Here is an 18848-nt window from a genome sequence, read left to right as displayed (position 1 = left end):
AAGTATTTTGACATGGTTTATCTCATAATTCTGACAACCTAGAATGTTCGTGTCTTCGGCAATGTTGATCAGACGGTCTATGGCTACCAAATGGTAGTAAGTTTAGTGCGTAATTCCGCCGCTATGTGGCGCCAGTGTGCATTTAAAACGAAGTACTTTGACATGGTTTGTCTCATGATTCTGATCACCTAGGCCATACGCCGCAGTTTGTCACACCGCCGGTTTTTATTTTTCGCGCCGGTGATCAGTGCACAAACAAAATTAATGTTGCATTCCTTCAAGGGTTCCACTTGAAATTCTTTCGGGGATTTCTCCTGATACGCTGTCGCGGATTTCTCTTAGAATTCCTTCGGGGTTTCCTCCTGGAATTTCTTTGATGATTTCTTTTAGAATTCCCACGGAGATTCCTCCTTGATTTCCTCCAGGGATTCCTCATAAAATTCCTCCAGGAGTCCTCCTGGAATTTCTTCGGGGATTTCTCCTAGTGTTTCTTCGGAGATTTATTCTGAAATTCCTAATGGGTTTCCTCTTCCCCCTGGGATTTCTCCTGTAATTTCTTCGGAGATTTCTCTTGAAATTTCTTCAGGATATCCTCCTGGAATTCCGTCGAAGTATTCATTCTGGACTTCCTTCAGGGATTCCTTCGGAGATTTCTCCTTGAATTCTTTCGGAGGTTTCTTTTGGAATTCCTTCGAGGTCTCCTCCTAGAGTTCTTTCGGGGATTTCTCCTGGAATTATTTCGGGGATTTCTCCTGACATTCCGTCGGGGATTCCCCCTGGAATTTCTACGGGAACTCCTCCAGCAATTACTTCGGTGGTTTTTCCTGGATTTCCTTTGGAGATTCCTCTTGCGATTTCTGTTGTGATTCCTCTTCTAATTTCTTCGGAGATTGCTCCAGAAATTTTTCATTGAATTCCTCCGGGGATTCCACCTAGAATTCCTTCGGGGTTTCCTACTGGAATTCCTTGGGGAATTTCTTCTGAAATTCATTCGGGGATTCCTCTTGGAATTCCTTCGGTGATTTCTCTAGAATTCCCTCAAGGATTGCTCCTGGAACTCTTTCAGAGTCAGAGGATATTTTTCGTTGATCCGTTATTGAAATCCTTTGGAGATTCTTACCCGAATTCCCTTGGAAGTTCCCACTGAAGTCCTGCTGGAATTTCTTTGTGAATAATTGCTGGAATTCCTTTGCAGGATTATTTTCGGAATTTGCTCTTGAAATTCCTGCGGGGATTCCTCCTGAAACACCTTTGGGGATTCCTCCTAAAATTCCTTCGAAGATTCCTTTTCAATTTTATCCACGGGTTCCTCATGAAATTTCTTCGAGGATTCCTCTAATTTTTTTTCGATGGTTCCTCCTAGAAGTCTTTTGAGGAATCCATCACGAATTACGTTGAAAAAATCTTTCTGGAATTTCTTTGGGGATTCCTCCTGGACTTCCTTCATGGATTCCTCCTGAAATTCTTTCGGGGATTCCTTTTGATATTCCGTCGTGGATTCCACCGGGAATTCCTTCGGGGTACCCTCTTAGAGTTCCTTCGGGGATTTGCCTTGGAATTCCTTCGTGGATTTCTGCTGGACTTCCTTCAAAGTTTCCTCTTGATATTTCTTCGGGTATTCCTCCTGATATTCCGTCGGAGATTCCTCCTAAAATTAATACGGAAACTCCTCCTGGAATAACTTTGAAGTGTCCTCTTGGAATTCCTGTGGCGATTCCTTTTTTATTTTTTTTCCAGGAATTCCTTAAATTCTTCATGGAATTCCTCCTGGAATTCCTTCAGGGTTTCCTTCTTGAACTTATTCGGTGGTTTCTCCAAGAATTCCTTCGGAAATTCTTTCTAGAATTCGTGGATTCTTCCTAGAGTTTCTTCAAGGATTTCTTCGGGAATTCCTTCTGACTTAAAAAACCTTTGAGGATTCCGCTCGAAATTCCTTCGAAGATTTCTTCCGAAGTTCTTTCGGTGGCTGCTCCTGAGATTTCTGCATAAATTTCTCCTGCAATTTCTTGGGAGATTTCTTCGAAGATTTTTTCTAGAATTCCTGCGGGGATTCCTCTTAGAATTCCTTCGGGGATTCCTACTGAAATTCTCTCAGGGATTTCTCTTGGAATTCCTCCAGAAATACCTCTAAGGTAATTTTCATTGATTCCTCTTAGAATTCCTTTGGTGACTCTTTTTCTAATATTCTTCTAAACTCCCACTTGAATTCTTTTGAGGTTTTCTGCTGGAAAAACTTTCGAAATTTCTCCTGGATATTTTTTGTTGATTCCTCCTAGAAATCCTTGCTTAAAGGATTCCTTCTCGAATTCCCTTAGAAATTCCCGCTGGAATTCCTTCGAGGATTTCTGCTGTAAATCCCTTAGGATTTCGTCTTGAGTTTATTTATGGAATCCTCCTGGATTTCCTTCTGAAATTCCTCGAAAAATGGCCCTCACGCTGCCGCCGAGCAAAATATAGTCGGCGCACAGGTAGGTCTAGGTGGTCAGAATCATGAGATAACCCATGTCAAAGTACTTCGTTGTAAATGCACACTAGCGCCACATAGCGGCGGAATTACGCACTAAAATTACCACCATTTGATAGCCATAGACCTTCTGATCAACATTGCTGAAGACACGAACATTCTAGGTGGTCAGAATCATGAGATAAACCATGTTAAAGTACTTCGTTGTAAATGTACACTAGCGCCACATAGCGGTGGAGTTACGCACTAAACTAACCACCATTTGATACCCATAACCCTTCTGATCATCATTGCTGAAGACACGAACATTCTAGGTGGTCAGAATCATGAGATAAACCATGTCAAAGTACTTCATTGTAAATGCACACTAGCGCTACATAGCGGCGGAAATACGCACTAAACCAACCACCATTTGATAGCCATAGACCTTATGATCAACATTGCTGAAGACACGAACATTCTAGGTGGTCAGAATCATGAGATCAACCATGTCAAAGTACTTCATTGTAAATGCACACTAGCGCCACATAGCGGTGAAATTGTGCACTAAACTTACCACCATTTGATAGCCATAACCCTTCTGATCAACATTGCTGAAGACACGAACATTCTAGGTGGTCAGAATCATGAGATAAACCATGTTAAAGTACTTCGTTGTAAATGCACACTAGCGCCACATAGCGGCGGAATTACGTACTAAACTTACCACCATTTGATAGCCATAACTCTTCTAATTATCATTGCTGAAGACACGAACATTCTAGGTGGTCAGAATCATGAGATAAACCATGTCAAAGTATTTCATTTTATATGCACACTGGCGACACATAGCGGCGGAATTACGCACTAAACTTACCACCATTTGATAGCCATAGATCTTATGATTAACATTGCTGAGGACACGAACATTCTAGGTGGTCAGAATCATGAGATAAACCATGTTAAAGTACTTCGTTGTAAATGCACACTAGCACCACATAGCGGCGGAATTACACACTAAACTTACCACCGTTTGATAGCCATAACTCTTCTGATCATCATTGCTGAAGACACGAACATTCTAGGTGGTCAGAATCATGAGATAAACCATGTCAAAGTACTTCGTTGTAAATGCACACTAGCGCCACATAGCGGCGGAATTACGTACTAAACTTACCACCATTTGATAGCCATAACTCTTCTGATCATCATTGCTGAAGACATGATCATTCTAGGTGGTCAGAATCATGAGATAAACCATGTCAAAGTACTTCATTGTAAATGCACACTGGTGCCATATAGCGGCGGAATTACGCACTAAACTTACCACCATTTGATAGCCATAGATCTTATGATTAACATTGCTGAAGACACGAACATTCTAGGTGGTCAGAATCATGAGATAAACCGTGTCAAAGTATTTCATTTTATATGCACACTGGCGACACATAGCGGCGGAATTACGCACTAAACTTACCACCATTTGATAGCCATAGATCTTATGATTAACATTGCTGAAGACACGAACATTCTAGGTGGTCAGAATCATGAGATCAACCATGTCAAAGTACTTCATTGTAAATGCACACTAGCGCCACATAGCGGTGAAATTGTGCACTAAACTTACCACCATTTGATAGCCATAACCCTTCTGATCAACATTGCTGAAGACACGAACATTCTAGGTGGTCAGAATCATGAGATAAACCATGTCAAAGTACTTCATTGTAAATGCACACTGGTGCCACATAGCGGCGGAATTACGCACTAAACTTACCACCATTTGATAGCCATAACTCTTCTGATCATCATTGCTGAAGACACGAACATTCTAGGTGGTCAGAATCATGAGATAAACCATGTCAAAGTACTTCATTGTAAATGCACACTGGTGCCACATAGCGGCGGAATTACGCACTAAACTTACCACCATTTGATAGCCATAGATCTTATGATTAACATTGCTGAAGACACGAACATTCTAGGTGGTCAGAATCATGAGATAAACCATGTCAAAGTACTTCATTGTAAATGCACACTGGTGCCACATAGCGGCGGAATTACGCACTTAAATTACCACCATTTAATAGCCATAGACCTTGTGATCAACATTGCTGAAGACACGATCATTCTAGATCAGTGTTTCCCAAACTTGTTGGAAGAATCGCCCCCTTGGAGCTTGGGAAAAATATTTTCGCCCCCCTATTGTGAGATATTAATGTTTCAATAATACAAGGCTGATACTGTGCTTAGCTGAAGCCCGAAGGATTCGTTATTGACATATTCATTATCATTGAAAGCAGTTTTCTAGTTCAAAAATGAAATCTCCGTAGTGAAAATTTATTCACTGAATTGTGGGTACAAACATTTGCTTTCCGAGCGAGGAAACTGCTTTCGTATTTTCAATGATGACGATTATTTGAATGACGAATCCTTCAACAATAAAAGCCCATTATTTGACGCCATACTGTGGCAAAATCAGTAGTGGCAGTAATGTATTTCAGGCCAAACATGTCTAAAGGTCCAATCTGCAGAAGAGAGGCTCTCTTTGGTTTCCCTCTCTTTCGTTAATATCTCAGCTGTTTCTTTGTATTATGATTGTCTTCTTGCATTGAACGATGGTCAAAACAATCGTCTTTTGATTTGTACTGCAAAAATAGTTGAAAAGTGTGCCATTACATTGCAATAATTAAAAGAGAAATTGAACAAAGAGAGCCTCTCAAATGCAGATAGGACCTATTGAAGTGTTTGGCCTGATTTATCTAAAACTAGCTGTCTCGGCAAACTTTGTCTTGCCATCTTGTGGTGGTTTGACAACTGTTGAGGTCATTGCTGCACGGCACTCTAGATTGGTGTCAATTCGATCGTGTTGATTTTCTTCCCAGCTCATGAAAAATCAGCACTTCATCAATTTTCTCTCTTTTTTATTTGATTTTCGTAACTTTTTATACATATAAACACAGCCACCATGAATACGAATCGCAACGTGCAAGGGTCATGCTGATCGGTTTGGCCGTTCGTGAGTTTTGTTGCCTCAAAGGGACTCCAAACTCATTTTTATATATATAGATAGATAGCATCTCTCTGATTTTCATTGCATGGTTTAGTAAACTCATCGATTTTTTTGCATTTGAATTAACTATTTTGAACCCTATTGATCGTTCTTACATAAGTTTTGAAATGATGTTTGTGCTATATTTTTGAAGGTCTCAGACCATTCGGCCGAAGGCCATTAGGCCAAATGGTCATTGGGTCTTCTTTTTGCCGTTACGTTCCCACTGAGACACAGTATGCTTTTCAGCTTAGTGTTCTATGAGCACTTCCACTGTAATTAACTGAGAACTTCCTTTGCCAATGACCATTTGCCATTTGTATGAACTTTTCCTTCTTTATAACATAGGCTGTTCTTTCTTGTATTATTGTCAAAATAGTTTTTTTACAATAATAGTTGAAGAAGGTGATAACAACACATCCGTTTCCAGATAACTGCTAAACATGAATTCGTCCTGATGACAATTCAGCCTAATGTCCATTCGGCCTAATGACCCAGCATCATTCTTGAACGGTTGTTCATTAAGCAAAATAGAACGAACTGTGAACACTTATGATCATTCGATATTTTTAACGAGATGTTCTACCAGTGTTCTAAAAAGAAAGGTCTTCAACCCCGATGTCAGTTTCAAACATTGTTCCAATTGTTTGACAAAAATATCTTTCATTCAAAAAACATAACTCAGAAATATATTGGGGTGTTTGCAAATGTAGTCAGCTTTTCCCAGTAAAGAAAAGCTTGTGATCCAAACTGACAAGCTTTGTATGGATTGGAGTACTTCCTATGTTTTAATTATATTATCAAAAAAGTAGACATACAGCAGTCATTTGCAGCAGTTTTGAGGGAATTTAACGATGAGTTCCTGGAAAGTTTTCAAACTTACTCTTAGTAATGCAAAGTTTGGAATTCATCCAGGAAGCTTCTCTGAAATATTTTCAAAGTATTATGACGAACTTCATCCAAAAAGTGTTCTGTAACTCGTCTGAAACTTTATGTTTTTGGTTGAAGATTTCATGACGACCAATGAATTAAAAATAAAACTTTCTCGTCAAGTCAAGACACCTATCTCCTTACATATTTTTTAAGAAAATCAATCAAGAATGTTCGCCATAAAAGTTTTTTTGATGTATATTTGTTAGATTTCCAGAAACCATATTACCGTAATCTGGGGGGAAGTTGGTCACTTTTCCTCTATTCTTTTAAATAAAACCAGGCACAATTCATATGACTCCAAACAATTATTTTTAAAATATGTACTAAGTTGACCTATTCTATGTTCCGTGAACGAAATTCTTACAAGAAACTGCTGCATTTTGTGAAAAATACTCAAATGGTAAAATTTTAAAATTTTCAATCCGGAGTGAAGTTGATCAACCAATGACATAACATTCTAAGAATGGAAAATTATTGAACAAACTAAATTTGATGATGCTGAATCTGAATCAGTTTTCAAAATTCTTACAACTGGTGCATTTTGTATGTTTAAAATAAAGTTTATTGAATTACAGAATGACCCACATTAAATGCCTAAAAGTAGGCAATTTCTTTGAAAATCGTGTAACTTTCGCAAAAATATGCTATTTTCATACAAAAATTATATGTTAACATCAATTCAAACTCAAAGCTATGCTCAATAAGCCTGCCATGAATAAAAAAAAGTATTTTGTGAGTCATCTGATATACCAGGCGTAGATGGGAGGTGATTTATTAAAAGGTAGCCCTTCCACCGAGTTTTAATACACATCTAAAAAAGTCAATATTTTTGTGTAAAATCTCTCACAATTGACATAAAAACTTTCAAAAATTCTTCAAATATATTCACACAATTGATTTACGTCAAAAGTTCTTTCATTGAAACAGAATTGTGGCGTCCTCAGCGCTCGAAGGCCATGTATCCCATAGTGATCAACTTCACCCCGCTGATCAACTAGGGTAACCAATATAATTTGGACCCCCATATATTTTGGACCCCCTTTGTCCTATTATCACAACTTACACAGGTTTAATGATGAGATAACGGAAATTTTTAGAATCATTCGCTAAATAAGATCGCTCTGCACGAGCAGCGATCATTTCCTCACTAGAAATATTCTTATTTGCCTTGAAATTATTTTTTACCAATCTCGTCATCCGTGCGACCGACGCATCATGTTTACAATAAGAGATTGCGGTGCTGAGGAAACTTGCAGATGTAAACAAAAACGTTTATCATTCTAGCGCATTAAATTCGCAAAGTTCGTCTAATCAGCCTTTGTCAATCAAGTAATTAGGATGTGATCCAGCATATTCAAGCGGCAAATTCTTCCAAAATAGTTTCAAACGAGTTTAAACACCGGGTGTCCAAAATATATCCTGAAGAGGGTCTAAAATATATTGGGGTGTCCAAAACAGTGAAAAGTGATCCCTCAAAAATCAGTTATTGTCATCAAATTTTCAGTCAGAAATGACCTTGCGGGTATTTTTAGCGGAGAGTGGAGGCTTTTACGAACATACTAACATCATCATTATGTGTAAATACCCTCTGATTCTGTTTGATTTTGAATTAAATTTAAATCAATGTCCTCTAGGGGTCCAAAATTCAACCGTTACCCTACTCCCCATATTACGGTATTTGCTTTGGAAATTCATGTAGTAGTCTCACTAATCTCACTTTAGTTGTTTTCTAAGAATATTGGCAAAAAAGAGTCATCATGAACACCAAAAATTCTTTAAAATTAAGTCGAATTCTAAGTTTGATTGGAAGAATCATTATTTCAATAATCCCAGAAACAAAACATATAAAAATGTCAGAGGGTTTCATGATTCAGTAAACATTCTGGACCCGTGTTTTAATATACTAGGTATTTATATTTTCCAATCATTTGAAAAATCGCCCCCTTGTTAGTATTTTCGCCCCCCAATTTTGGTTTTTCAAATTTTCGCCCCCTTCGGTATGATTTTCGCCCCCTAGGGGGCGATTTCGCCCACTTTGGGAATCCCTGTTCTAGATGGTCAGAATCATGAGATAAACCGTGTCAAAGTACTTCATTGTAAATGCACACTAGCGCCACATAGCGGCGGAATCACGCACTAAACTTACCACCATTTGATAGCCATAACCCTTCTAATCAACATTGCTGAAGACACGAACATTCTAGGTGGTCAGAATCATGAGATAAACCATGTTAAAGTACTTCATTGTAAATGCACACTAGCGCCACATAGTGGCGGAATTACGTACCAAACATTTCACCATTTGAAGGTCATAAACCTGCTGAACAACTTTGCCGAAGGTCTAAACTTTGCAGAGGATACGGTTTTTGAGATATAGTTTAGTAAAAAATAAGGTTTTCAGGTGATGCCAAACTTTTTGGGGTGCTGCAATATTCAATTGGGGTGTTGCAATACTAGAAGATGCGATTCCATATTTATGGCGGGTAGTGTATGTATGACCCCTCCGGCTCCAAAGGGTTGAACTGATGAGATTTTAACACTTGAGCCAGCACTAGCGTTTGAGAAGCTATTTACTCATTTTTTAGCCTTCCCACTTTAGTTCAGAAATGAGTGAAATTTTCTAACCGTGCTCTTTCAGAGATTTCTCCAGAAGCTTCTTTTGGGATTCTTCCAGAAGTTCTTCCAGGAATCGCTCCTGAAATTCTTTCGAAGATTTTTCCTGGAGGATTCAGGCATGCATTAAAAAGTTTTTTTTAGGTTCTTACAGGAGATCCTTCAAGATTTTTTGGGGACCATAATCAGGCATATCTCCAGGATTTCCTCATGGAGTTCCTACAAGTATTCCAAGAAATCCTTCGGGGATTCCTACTGCAAGTCCTTCGTGGAATCCCCCTGGAAACCCTGTGAAGATTTCCCCTGAAAATCTTTCAAGGGTTCCTCCTGGAAATCCGTCGGAGATTCTTCCTGTGTTTTTTTTTTCGAGATCCCTCCTGGGAGTCCTTCGGGGATTCCTACTGGTATTTTTTGTGGACTTTTCTTAGAATTACTTCGGGGATTCCTCCAAAAATTCCTTTGGGAGTTTCTCCTGTAAATCCTTCGGGGATTACTCCTGGAAATCTTTTGAGGATTCCTCCTGAAATTCCTTCGGGGATTCCTCCTAGAATTCCTTCGGGGACTCCTCTTGGAATTCTTTCAAGGAATTCTCCTGTCGTTCCTTTAAAGATTCCTCTTGATAATCCTTCAGGTTTTCCGCCTGTAAATGATTCGGGTTTCCTCCTAGATTTTTTTTGTGGATTTCTCCTGAAATTCCTTTGGCATTTCTTCAGGAATTTCTTCAGGATTTCCTCCAAGAATTTCTTTGGGGATTCCTCCTGTAATTTCTTTGAGTATTTCTCCTGGAAATTCCTCGGAGATTCCTCCTAGAAATCCTTTACGAATTCTTCCTGGAGTTCGTTCGAGGGTTCGTTCTGGAATTCGTTCGGGGACTTCTTCTAGAATAAGGTTGGGGATTCCCCCTTAAAATTCTTTCGGAAATTCCTTCTGGAATTCCTTCAAGGTTTTCTCCCGTTATTCCTTCAAATATTCCTCTTGAAAATCCTTCGGGGATTTCCTCCTAGAATTCCTTCAGGGATTCTTCTGGATACCTGGAATACCTTTGAGGATTCCTCCTGAAAATTCTTTGGGGATCACTCCTTGAATTCATTCAGGAATTTATTCTGGAATTCCTTTGTTGGTTCATTCTGAAATTCGGGACTTCTCCGAGAATTACTTTAGGACTTCTCCGAGGATTCTTCCTGAAATTTCATAGGGGATTCCTCCTGGAACTCCTTCAGAGAGTTCATCTAGGAATCCTTCTGGATATTCTTCGAGGATTTCTCATCGAATTCCTATGCAGATTCTCGCTGGAGTTTCTTTGGGAATTTCTGCTGGAATTCCGTTGGAGATGCTTGCTGAAATATCTTTAGAGACTCCTGCTGGAATTCATTCAGGGATTCCTCCTAGAATTCGTTCGGGGATTCATTCTGGAATTCTTTTGAGGATTAATTCTGGAATTTCTTCGAGACTTCTCCTAGAATTATATAGGGAATTCCTCCTGAATTTCTTTCGGGGATTCTTCCTGGAATTCCTTCAAGGATTTATCCTGTCATTCCTTCGAAGATTCCTCTTGAAATGCTTTTAGGGATTCCTCTTGGAATTCCTTCAGGGAGTCATTCTAAAACTCCTTCTGGGAGTCCTCCTGGAATTCCTTTGATGATGATGATGAATCTGGGCGTGTTAGTGGAATACCTGTAAGTAAAAAGAAAATCGAGTTAAGTACTGTTCCTTTTATTTTCACTCCTGGAATTTCTTCGAGTATTCCTTTTGTAAATTCCTCGGAGATTTCCCCTGGAAATCCTTCAAGAATTCTTCCTGGAGTTCATTCGAGAATTTATTCTGGAATTCCTTCGGGGACTTCTTCTAGAATTAAGTTGGGGGTTCCCCCTGAAATTCTTCCAGAAATTTCTTCTGGAGTTCCTTCAAGGTTTTCTCCCGTCAATAGTTCGAAGATTCCTCTTCAAAATTCTTCAGGGATTCCTCCTGGAATTCCTTTTGAAATTCCTTTAGGATTCCTCTTAGAATACCTTCGAAGATTCCTCCCGGAATTCCTATGAGGGATTCCTCCTGAAAATTATTCAGAGATTGCTTTGGGGCCGGAGATTGCTCCTGAAAATCCTTCGGGGAATACTCCTGGAATTCATTCGATGATTCATTCTAGAATTACTTTGGGGGTTCATTCTGAAATTCCTTCAGGGACTTCTCCGAGAATTACTTCGGGAACTCCTCTTGAAATTCCTTTGGGGATTCCTCCTGGAATTCCTTCAGAGAATCCATCTAGGATTCCTTCTAGAAGTCCTCCTGGGATGTCTTTTGAGGATTCCTTCTAGATATTCTTCGAGGATTTCTCCTCGAATTCCTTTGCAGATTCTCGCTGGAGTTTCTTTGGGAATACCTGCTGGAATTCATTTGGAAATTCTTGCTGAAATATCTTTGGAGATTCCTGCTGAAATTCTGTCAGGGATTGCTCCTAACAGCGCCGGCCACGTCCTAACGGTCAACGAGGCAAGGAAAGGAATGTTAGTTCGACACCGTTGCTATTAGAAATTATCTGTATGTACTACTGCGCCCTCTGCAGTTGTCACGGGAAGAACTTTTTGGTAGTTAGTAAGTAAGAAGCTTATAAGAACACAAGTAAAAACTGCTTCAAAATTAATATTTCTACGAAATGTAGATTGATTTCATAGAATTCCTGCTTATTAAAAACATCTTTTAGATTGGTCAAAACTGGTGCAGGGTACGCGAGATTTCTGATGTAAAATTTTCATGGTTCCTAGCACCCAAAGTACCGTAATTTTCACTTCATTTAAAATGATTAATTCTTTTATATTTCTTCCATCTGACCTTATCAGCAACCAGTCATCACTGCCATGGGCATCCTCAAGAAGGCTGCTGCCCTGGTAAACAAAGAGTACGGACTAGACCCTAAGATTGCCGATGCCATCTCCCTGGCCGCCGACGATGTCATCTCCGGAAAGCTGTACGACGACCATTTCCCGCTGGTCATCTGGCAAACCGGTTCCGGTACCCAGAGTAACATGAACGTCAACGAAGTTATCAGCAACCGGGCGATCGAGCTGCTCGGCGGAACCCTCGGGTCGAAGGCCCCGGTGCACCCGAACGACCACGTCAACAAATCGCAATCCTCGAACGATACCTTCCCCACGGCCATCCACATCTCGGTGGCCCGGGAACTGACCGGAAACCTGAAGCCAGCCATCCAGACCCTCCACGACGCCCTGAAGGCCAAGTCCAACGAGTTCAAGGACATCATCAAGATTGGCCGCACGCACACGCAAGATGCCGTTCCACTCACCCTGGGACAGGAATTCAGCGGATATGTCCAGCAGATGGAATTCGCCCTGCAGCGAATCGAATCCGTGCTGCCCCGTGTGTACATGCTGGCTCTCGGTGGAACCGCCGTCGGAACTGGTCTGAACACCCGCATCGGATTCGCCGAAAAGTGCGCTGCCAAGATTTCCGAACTGACCGGCCTTCCGTTCATCACTGCCCCGAACAAGTTCGAAGCGCTGGCCGCTCGTGACGCCATGGTGGAAGTTTCCGGCTGCCTGAACACCATCGCCGTCAGCTGTATGAAGATTGCCAACGACATTCGGTTCCTGGGATCGGGTCCCCGATGCGGTCTGGGAGAGCTGAGCCTGCCGGAAAACGAACCCGGAAGCTCGATCATGCCCGGCAAGGTGAATCCCACTCAGTGCGAAGCCATGACGATGGTCTGCGCTCAGGTCATGGGTAACAACGTGGCGGTTACCGTCGGTGGATCGAATGGACACTTTGAACTGAACGTGTTCAAACCGCTGGTGGTGTCCAATGTGCTGCGATCGATTCGGTTGTTGTGTAAGTATCTTAGGTATAACACGGTGGCGAGGAAATGTTTGTAGGATTCATCCAGAAAATAATGGTGGTCTTAAATAACCTGTTTCCTCACTACTCCCCATTCAGCCGACAGTGCCCGCACCTTCAGCAAGAACTGCGTCGTCGGCATCGAAGCCAATCGGGCCAATATCGATAAGATCATGAACGAATCTCTGATGTTGGTAACGGCGCTGAATCCGCACATTGGCTACGACAAGGCGGCCAAGATTGCCAAGACGGCCCACAAGGAGGGAACCACGCTCAAGCAGGCCGCCCTCAAGCTGGGCTACCTGACCGAGGAGCAGTTCAACGAGTGGGTCCGCCCGGAGAACATGCTGGGACCGAAGTAAAGAGGGAACCGCGGTGAGTTGACTTACCTCAGTTTTTTTTTTTATTTGCCTTTGTTTAATTGTATTTCGGTGCGATCGTTGTGCTGCACAGCGATCATGAATGTCTTATCATAAAGCGAACATCATATTTCAAGCGGAGGTATTTTTACTAGATTTGTAGTATTGTGAAATCTCTTGAGGGAATTCATCTATGCTTCCACCTTTCTTTACATTTGATAACCTTTTTCTGCAATTATAAAGTGACATCCGCTGTGACTTCTCCCAAACATTTGCTTTCTTCTTTGATATTAAATAAACTATGTATCATATCGGGAACGCATTATTCCTACATGGGGTGAATACCGCGACGGATTCAGTCTAGTGCATGTTTTGTAATCCATTTGTCGCAGTCCAGTTTCGTGCATTATGCGTTCGTGTCACGAATCATAAGAGACACAGGGTAATGCAAAGAAGAATACGTTGTGGTTATGTCAAATGCCCTACACCCAGATTTTCTACTTATCCTACCCAACTACTAACAAAAACGCCTCTCCGAGTTGACAGTGGGAATGTAAAGATATACAATGAAGTTTTTTTTTCGACTGTGCCGTTTCAGAGGCGTTTTAGGGGGTTCCACAAGTTAAGGAGGTTGCAGGGGCTGCTAGGGGTTCCAAAATATTTCAGGGAGGCTGTGAGGGGCGTTTCAAATGGGTTACAGGACGTTTCAGGGATGTTTTAAAGACGTTTAGGGGTTTTCAGGGAGTTCCAGGATGTTTAAGGTGGGCTTTTAGGAGCATTTCAAGGAGTTACAGGACGTTTCAGAGTAGGTTTAGATGTGTTTCAGGGGCTTCAGAAGGCTCCAGAACGTTTCAGATGAGCTTTTAGGGGCGTTTCAGGGCGTTTTAATGGTTTACAGGACGGTCCCCTACTGCAGCTTCCACCAGGCCACCCTGGCATTTATAGCCCATATAGCCGAGGCGGTAAACGCACGGGTATTCAGCATGACCATGCTGAGGGTGACGGATTCGATTCCCGGTCGGTCCAGGATCTTTTCCTAAAGGAAATTTCCTTGACTTCCTTGGGCATAGAGTATCTTCGTGCCTGCCACACGATATACACATGCAAAATGGTCATTGGCAGAGGAAGCTCTCAGTTAAAAACTGTGGAAGTGCTCATTGAACACTAAGCTGAGAAGCAGGCTTTGTCCCAGTGAGGACTTACGCCAAGAAGAAGAAGAAGAGGCATTTTAAAAACTTTCCCTGTGTTGTAGGGATAGGATTTTTTCAAAACACCGTCGTTCTTCTTCTTCTTCTTCTTCATGCAACAACAAATCACCAATAGTACATTTTTTTCATTATCGTCGGTTTGGAATATTTTAGGAATTTTCAGAGGGTTTTCGGCGGATTTCAGAGACATTACATGGCGTTTTCGGGGGTTTTGGAAGGTCTAAAGTGCGTTAAATGGGGTTCCAAGGGGTCCGAGGGGGATTTTCGAGGTATTCTAAGAAGCTTCAGAGCATTTTTAGCGGGTTACGGAGGTGTTACATAGCGTTTTCGGGGGTTTCGGAGGGTCTAAGGTGCGTTACATGGGGTTTCTGGGGGTTTAAGGGGTATTTCGGAGGCATTCCAAGAAGCTTCAGAGCATTTTCGGCGGATTTCAGAAACGTTACTGTTCCATCCTAGCAATCGCAGCAATCATTGACTGCGGTGCAAGAGAAAATAATTTTGATTCGAAGTGTAACTGTCAACCAGAATAAACGTATTGTAATTAGCACTACATTTTGAAAGTTTTATTTCTGGAAGTTCCGGAAGTATCTGGAAGAAACACTTCAGCTGGCGACGAGGAAAGTTCTGGATTTTCAAGAGCTCCAGAATTGAACCCGGAAGAAGGATGGCAACGAACGAAGAACTCCAAGCAGCGATTCTGCAGATGACCCGGCTACTCCAGCGGTTGGCCGTTCCTCAAGCAACCAACCCCGAGCAGGTACTGGAGTCACTGTCGACGAACATCAGCGAATTCAGTTTCGATCCGGAAAACGGCACCACTTTTGAAAAATTGTTTGCCCGTTACGCGGATCTGTTCGAGAGCGACGCGCGAAGTCTGGACGATGCAGCCAAAGTTCGGCTTCTGCTACGGAAGTTGGACACGGCCTCCCACAGTCGCTACGTCAACTATATCCTTCCGAAGCTACCGAGGGACGTTTCGTTCGCCGACACCGTCAAGACGCTGACGAAAATCTTCGGTAAGCAAACCTCCGTCTTCAACAAGCGATACCAGTGTTTGCAGCTGGTCAAATCCGAGACGGACGACATTATCAGCTATGGTGGTAAAGTCAACAGGGCGTGTGAAGAGTTCGAGTTTCAAGACCTGAAGATCGACCAATTCAAGTGCTTGATTTTCGTGTGCGGACTCAAGGCACCACGCTACGCGGACATCCGAGCAAGGCTACTTTCCCGCATCGAAGGTGAAACGCCAGAAGCGCCAGTGACGATCCAGACTCTGATCGATGAGTTCCAGCGGCTCGTCAACCTCAAGTCGGACACCACGATGATCGAACATCCATCAAGTTCGAAGCAATCGGTCCACAGCGTTTCGGAGAAGAAACCTAAACCTGGAAATCGTCCACCGAGAACGGAAAGCAAGTCAAGCCCTCGTACTCCCTGCTGGCAGTGTGGTCAAATGCACTACGTGCGTGACTGCTCATTCTCGGACCACCTGTGCAAGGTATGTAATCGCATCGGCCACAAAGAAGGCTACTGTGGCTGCGTGAAAAAGTCTTTAAGCGACTCTTCAACTCCACCCCGTGAGAAGAAGCAGTACCAGAAGAAGAAGAAGCCCGGTTCCAGATCTCAAGCCAAAGGAATTTTCGTGAATCACATCGCAAACACCACCCGGCGGCGCAAGTACGTGACCATCACTATCAACAACGTCACTATTCCGCTACAGCTGGATTCCGCAAGCGATATCACCGTCATTTCCAAGGCAACGTGGCAACATCTGGGACGACCGAAGCTGACTCCGTCATCGATTGAAGCATCCAACGCATCCGGTGGACAACTCGCTCTCATCGGCGAATTCAATTGTGAAGTCACCCTCAACGGCATGGTCAAGCGTGGCCAGTGTTTCGTGACGTCATCACCGGACCTCAACGTTCTGGGCATCGATTGGATCGAGGCATTCAACCTGTGGTCAGTTCCTTTCGACTCGCTCTGCAGTCAAGTTGCAGCAGCGCCCGGACCATGTTTCGACGAAGTCACAGCTCAGCTTCAAGCCGACCATCAGGCGATTTTCGACAGCTCGTTGGGCCACTGCAAGAAAACAAAGGTAAAGTTATTTCTAAAGCCTAATGCCAAACCCGTTTTCTGTTCGAAGCGACCGGTCCCGTTCAACACGGTTCCACTGGTGGATGCAGAACTAACCCGTCTGCAAACTTTGGGAATCATCTCGCCGATCGATTTCTCGGAGTGGGCAGTACGGAAGCCTAACGGTAAAGTTCGCATCTGTGCGGACTATTCCACGGGACTCAACGAAGCGCTGGAGAGCAACCACTATCCTCTACCCACCCCGGAGGAAATCTTTGCTCAACTCAACGGCAGTGTGGTATTCAGCGTCATCGACCTCTCCGACGCGTATCTCCAGGTGGAAGTCGACGAAGAATCGAAGAAACTTCTCACCATCAATACGCACCGAGGTCTGTTCCAGTTCAACCGCCTAGCTCCTGGTGTGAAGTCAGCACCTGGAGCGTTTCAACGACTGGTCGACGGCATGATCGCTGACATCCCTGGTGTTCGAACGTTTCTCGATGATGCCATCATATTCGGACCAACTTGGGAAGCACACAAAGCGTCTCTGGACATGCTACTGCAACGTCTGGAGGAATATGGATTCCACGTCAAGCTGGAGAAATGCCGGTGTTTCCAAACCGAACTAGGCTACTTGGGGCACATCGTGGACTGCAACGGCATTCGCCCGGATCCGAACGGCCATCGCCTCCATTCCGGCACCAACCAACGTTTCCGAACTGCGATCATTCCTGGGAGCCGTTAACTTCTACGGCCGATTTGTTCGCAACATGCATGAAATTCGCCATCCTCTCGACAAGCTACTCAAGAAGGATGCGAAGTGGCAGTGGAATTCCGATTGCCAACGGTCTTTCGAGCGATTCAAGCAGATTTTGCAGTCCGATATGTTGCTGACGCATTATGATCCGAAGTTACCAATCATCGTAGCAGCGGACGCTTCAAGCACGGGCATCGGTGCAGTTATCTTCCACGAATTCCCCAACGGACATCTGAAGGCAATCCAGCACGCATCAAGATCCCTCACTCCGGCGGAACAAGGTTACGGGCAGCCGGAAAAAGAAGCTCTGGCACTCACCTACGGCGTAACGAAGTTCCACAAGTACCTCCTAGGACGCCGATTCACTCTTCTGACGGACCACAAGCCACTGTTATCCATCTTTGGTTCGAAGAAGGGTATTCCATTGCACACCGCAAATCGCCTTCAACGGTGGGCGTTAATGCTCCTCAACTACGATTTCGACATCCGCCACGTGTCCACCAACGACTTCGGGTGCGCCGACATGCTGTCCAGGTTGATCGACCGTTCCAAGCAACCCGAGGAGGACTACGTCGTAGCAGCGATTTCCCTGGAAGAAGATTTGGTAAGCATTATCCACGACACTATCGACCAGGTACCAGTCTCTTTCAAAGCCATTCAGGAAGAGACGAAGGCAGATGAAGCTCTACAAACGGTGTTGAAGTTCATCCGTGACGGTTGGCCAAACGATGCACGGTCAATCACAAACCCCGATGTTCGTCCGTACTTCAACAGGCGGGAATCCCTCACCCACGTCGACGGGTGTATATTGTTCCACGACAGGGTTGTCGTTCCAAGCAAATTTCGAAGGCAAGTTCTGAAGCAATTTCATCGTGGACATCCCGGCATGGTACGCATGAAGTCGATTGCCCGCAGTTTCGTCTATTGGCCGGGGATCGACAACGACATCGAGGATTACGTTCGGCGGTGCACTCCATGCTGCACTGCGGGAAAGGCACCAATCAAAACAACGCTTGAATCATGGCCCATTCCAGACAAGCCGTGGTCCCGCATCCATGTAAATAGTTCGTGTCGTGATATTGTGTACAGTTTTAATTTGTAAATATGCATGTTTTCAATAAATAAGTTTTAATTTGTTTTGTGTAATTCGTATGTATCAAGTCAAAATGTACGGTTACAACAGTGGCGACGTGCTTCTTGTTGAAACGCTCGTTCTGCTTCCTGGCCTTCGATTGTAGTTCTGGTGCGGAATGCTTGGGCGGTAGTAACAACGTCGAAACTGTACGGATCGGTCGTCCGAACATCACCTCTGCAGGAGATTTTTCACCGAGGTCGGCCGTTGGAGTTGACCGGTAAACTTGCAAAAAAGTCTGCAGCGCTTCCTCCAGTGTGTTTCCACGTTGTACGTTACACTGCCGATACGCTCGATGACCGTGGCGGCTTGCCACTGCCAGGAATTCGCTTGATGGACTTGAGCATATACGGGATTGCCGGGAGCAAACTTCCTCGAAACTGCTCCGTGCGGTTGACTCTGTACCAGATCCTGTTCCGAGCCAAAGTT

General features: G+C 43.4%; 2 protein-coding genes across 4 annotated transcripts in view; both read left to right on the top strand.

The window, feature by feature from the left end:
- Positions 1-13382, top strand: part of LOC109405631 (fumarate hydratase, mitochondrial) — a 30207-nt gene extending 16825 nt beyond the window's left edge. For all 3 annotated transcript variants that reach the window (XM_029858102.2, XM_029858103.2, XM_019678857.3), the window contains exons 3-4: positions 11876-12881; positions 12987-13382. In XM_029858102.2, coding sequence (XP_029713962.1) covers positions 11876-12881; positions 12987-13249 — 1269 coding nt within the window. In that variant the 3' untranslated portion in view covers positions 13250-13382. The remainder of the gene's footprint in view (positions 1-11875; positions 12882-12986) is intronic.
- Positions 13383-15118: 1736 nt separating this feature from the next.
- On the top strand, positions 15119-17275 carry LOC134290121 (uncharacterized protein K02A2.6-like). Its single transcript, XM_062857157.1, has one exon. It carries the CDS (start codon positions 15119-15121, stop codon positions 17273-17275), a length of 2157 nt encoding a protein of 718 aa, XP_062713141.1.
- Positions 17276-18848: the final 1573 nt, after the last annotated feature.

Source organism: Aedes albopictus, chromosome 3, assembly GCF_035046485.1.
Source record: "Aedes albopictus strain Foshan chromosome 3, AalbF5, whole genome shotgun sequence".
NCBI classification, from domain to species: Eukaryota; Metazoa; Arthropoda; class Insecta; order Diptera; family Culicidae; genus Aedes; species Aedes albopictus.
Note: the sequence above shows the minus strand (reverse complement) of the source record. Positions and strands in the feature narration are given on the sequence as shown.